The 4,073-nt window shown below is 54.6% G+C and overlaps 1 protein-coding gene across 10 annotated transcripts in view; it reads right to left on the bottom strand.

Moving 5' to 3' along the window:
* Nucleotides 1-4,073, bottom strand: part of Hoxb3 (homeobox B3) — a 52,785-nt gene that overhangs the window by 864 nt on the left and 47,848 nt on the right. For 8 of the 10 annotated variants that reach the window (XM_023718028.1, XM_023718025.1, XM_023718033.1 and 5 more), the window contains 2 exons: nt 852-1,449; nt 1-55 (listed from right to left, as the gene is read on the bottom strand). The exon at nt 1-55 is cut by the window's left edge and continues 864 nt beyond it. In XM_023718028.1, coding sequence (XP_023573796.1) covers nt 1-55; nt 852-1,299 — 503 coding nt within the window. In that variant the 5' untranslated portion in view covers nt 1,300-1,449. Of the gene's footprint in view, nt 56-851; nt 4,067-4,073 lie in introns of those variants that run through there. The other 2 variants (XM_023718027.1, XM_023718034.1) reach the window with 2 other exon arrangements.

Raw genomic sequence — 4,073 nt, 5'->3', positions numbered from 1 at the left:
CCGCCGCCGCCGCTGCCTCCTCCGCCTCCTGCGCCGCCGCCGCCACAGCCCTCTGCTGGATCCGAGGGGGAGGGGTGGGAAGGGGAGAAAATGAAATAAAAGATAATTACTGAACACGCCGAAATTGAATGCATCGTTTCTTAATAAATCCAGGCCTGGACTCCGAGCCCCGGCGCCCTCCTCTGCACGTCCCCGCCTCCTCCTACCCCTCCCCACCGCCCGTCGCATTAGCGGACACTCTATAATAGTGGCATTTATTAAGAGACCTGTTCTCCTCTCACTGCCCCAGCTTATGAAAATTTGATCATGTCACGCAGACAGAGCTGCATGGCCATTTATTTAGGACTGGATTTTTTTTTTTTCCTGCGTATTTTCTCCTTCCCAATTCTAGGTCTGGAAAAGACATCCTCGTCCCCATTCTACAGAGACAGGATGGGGGACCAAGGAGAAGCCTGGAGGGTCACTGGACAGACGGGCAGGGCCTGTAAGTGTGGGACTGCGAGACCGCTGTGCCTGCAGGCCGGACCCTGGCCATCAGGGCGATGGTGATTAATACCCACAATAATCATACTTAATAATCATCGTTGAGGATTCCTGGCAGCAGCGCCTCTCGGCTTGGCAGCCTGGGGAGAGGTTCTGTCTTAGCGCTCAGAAACCCAGGTGGCCTCAGAGACAGGGTCTTGGCAAGGTCAGGGGTCATCAGGTGGTGAGAGCAACAAAACTACGCTTGGCTGCCACTGAAGATTGTCCCCGGGGCCGCCTGGAGGGCGCCGAGGGGCTGGGTGCTAGAATAACAGTGGCATTCCTGGCCCGGGACAAAAGCTGGTGACAGGAAGGCAGAGAGCTGGTACCTGTGCCGGGGGAGCTGCTTTTCAGCTTGGACGTCTGCCTCGACTCTTTCATCCAGGGGAATATCTGTTTGGTGAGGGTGGCGTTGGAGCCGGGCCCGCACTTGGGGGCCCCGCTTTTGCCGGGCGTGCCCCCGTTACTGCTGTTGCTAGTGGTACTGGTGGGTGCGGCGCTGGGCGGGGGTGAGCCGGGTGGGGCGGGCAGGGGCTCGGGGGCCAGGCCGGGCCTCATGCAGCTGCCGTTGAGCTCCTTGCTCTTGGCAAGAGGGGCGGCGTTGCCCAGGGACTGTAGTGAGCACGCTGAGCGCTGGTAGTCACCCTCCAGGTGCGTGGCGGCCTGGAAGGGGGGCTGGGGCGGGCCGTCGTAGCCGAAGCCATTGCTGCCGGGGTACGAGGTGTAGCCTCCGAAGAGGGCAGCCGCGGTGTTGTCGTAGTAGGTGGCTTTCTGCATCGCTGGGCGAGGCCCGGGCAGTAGGTGGCAACTCGCAAGGGCCTGGTACCCTCACGACCGGACATTGGCACCCCTGGGGGTCACGTGACACGCCGGACCCCCCCTCCCCTTTCTGCCCCCCTCCTCCCGGGTCTGTTCGGAGCGGTTGACCTGTGGGGCGAGAGAAGAGACACAAGGGAGGGGAGAAGAGGACCGGGACTCGAATCCATCTTAAGAACTGAAAAGGGAACTGACATCAATAGTGTTTTTTTCCTTCTCCCCTCCCCAACATCTCCGGAACAGTTACGGAGGCCATGCCTCTGGGCCGAAATGGGAGTTTTCCTATCTAAATAAATGTTTTGATTTTAAAGAAAAATGCCCACCAGTTTTCATTTCCACTTAAAAAATAAGTTGTCTACTCCTCTGGGGCTTGCTTAGGAGCACAGCCCGGCCACTGCTCAGCCACTGCCCACGGTGCCCAAGCCCTGCCTCTCAAAGGCACTCTGCTAACCTCTCCCAACTCCGGGATAGGGTGGCTCTGCCCAGGGGGCACTGGCAGACTGCAAAATAAAAGCGGGGTGAAGAACTTCCTTTGAGCCCAAAGGCTGCTCTGCCTCCCTCTCTGTCCATCTCCTAGCCGGCAGGACAGCAGAGCAGAGACTGGCAGAAGCAAGTTCAGGGGAAGCTTTGGGAGGTTCTCTCTCCTCCCGGAGTCCTGCACAAAGAGGACAACAGAGTGACCTATAAACTTCGTCCACCCACAGCCCTGCTGCAGGTACAACCACCTCCAGGTCACTCTCTGCTCAACCAGGCCTGGGGCCCTGCAACTAGCGGCCTCCCAGGAGCCTCCAAACGAGCAGGATTGTTTGTTTCCCAGGCCGAGGGCAGCCTGGTGCTCCGACCATTTGGCCCAAGTCTAGCCCCCAGCTCTAAACATGACACCTTTCCCCACCTTTTTCTTGACAGTCTGTTTTCTTTGATTTCTCCAAAAGAAAGAGAGAGAAAGAGATTGTGCAACTGCTGGACTTTTCTACTGAGACAAGAAAAGTGTTTTTAATAGAAAATTATTCGAGGAAGAAAAATCCACAAAGCAATTTGAACATTATTCTCTGGGTTAGAAACAGAGGATACTCCTGTTTACCATGGGTCCCTGAGGCAGAAACAAAAATAAAAATACAATCAGTATTTTAATGCAGCCTTATCAAAGTGTGCCGATAAAATAAAGATCCCGGTTGCCACAGGAGTCTGTGTATTTGTCTGAAACTTCTGACTGCATGCCCTGCCTGTGTTCCCCAATTCCTCTCTATCACGTTTCATAAAATCTTCTGATCCTCTCTCCTGTCATGGGGGTGGGAAAACTTAAACCTCATTCAGCCCAGCTGTTCAACTCCAAAGGAAACTAAAATTAGGAAAATAAAATAAAAGCAGCGCGGGTGAAGGAAGTCCCTCCCACACATAAATCCCAGTGCTCAGTGGTACAGATTTATACTCAAAAGGGAGTCTGGGTGGCCCTGAGTTCCCATTGGTTTCTGAGGGGAAAAAATTGTTTCTGGCAATACACCCGGGTCTACGAAGCAGGAGGTCCTTCCAGGGAGAACTGGAGTTCAATTGACCAGGCTGACCCAATCCCTTTATTATTATTACCATTAGCCTCTGATGATTTAACCAAAATTAGCTTCCAAGTGGCCCTGGCTGAAAGGGGAATTAATTAACAGGCATCAGTTGAGTTTGTTATTAATAGATAAAGAATGAAATAAAAACGTTGGAAGGGGTTCGCTGGCTAGGCCCTGGCTTTATTTAGTCTAAGTGATTGTTACAGGAATAATGATGATGATGGCAATAATAATAAAACAATAATTTGACTAGCCGCCCGGGGGCTGAAATTTCTGTCGCTCCCCCTGTAATAAACCCTAAACCATCGCAGGACGGAGGCCAGGCAGAGTGGGAGAGGCAAAGGAGCCAGAGGCTGAGCTCAAAGAATGGAGCCTGCTGCATGACACAGGGCTGGGAAGGTTTTTGCACCGGGACAGTGTTTGGCTGCCGTCGCCGCCAGGCTGTCTCGGCGGCAGCGGCGGCTGCAGTGGCTGGCAAACAGCTACCCGCTGCCTGGGGCCAGCAGGGCCAGGAAGGGGAAGAGAAAACCATCGGGACACCAAGGTGCTTAGCGGCAGCGGCAGATTCCCAGCTCAGGGCCCAGCCCCCGCTGCGGCGGCGACAAGTTTGGGCGCTGGAGGTAACCGAATTAAAAGGCGCCTGAGCAACTTTGCCCGGCTGGGCTCTGGGCTGCAGGGAGCCGAGGCCTGGCTGGTGGGACAGCGGGAAGAGGAGGTGCAGAGGGGTTTTGAGATCTGGAAGACAGGCGAAGAGGGGGTGGGGAGAGCAGCTCTACCCAGCCAAACATGTCTATTTCCCTTGCCTCCATGTTGGAAAAATTCAGGCTCCATATGGCTCCTACGAAGGGTGGGAGGCAGACAGTGGTGCCCGGCTTTCCCCTGGGTCCCGCTGGGGAAAGGAGGTGAGCCCCCTCAAAGAACCCCACCTTGCCAGGCATGGCCTCAGGAGAGCCAGGGAGAGTAACAATAGCTGGAGAAGCCCCAGGAGAGAAGACAGGCCACCTTCCAGGACTTAAAAAATTAATGGAAGAAAAATAAAAGAAAAAGAACGAGAGAGAAAGGTTAGGCTGTTCTTGGCACTGGGGGAAAATTCAGCCCTAGATCTTTCCAGTTGCTGGAAGAAAAGAGAGAAAAGGAGAGATGTAGACAGAGAGAGGGAGAGGGTGAGAGAGGGAGAGAGAG

The sequence above is a fragment of the Octodon degus genome, unplaced genomic scaffold (assembly GCF_000260255.1).
Source record: "Octodon degus isolate 3935 unplaced genomic scaffold, OctDeg1.0 scaffold00056, whole genome shotgun sequence".
NCBI classification, from domain to species: domain Eukaryota; kingdom Metazoa; phylum Chordata; class Mammalia; order Rodentia; family Octodontidae; genus Octodon; species Octodon degus.
This window is presented reverse-complemented; position numbering and strand designations above follow the sequence as displayed.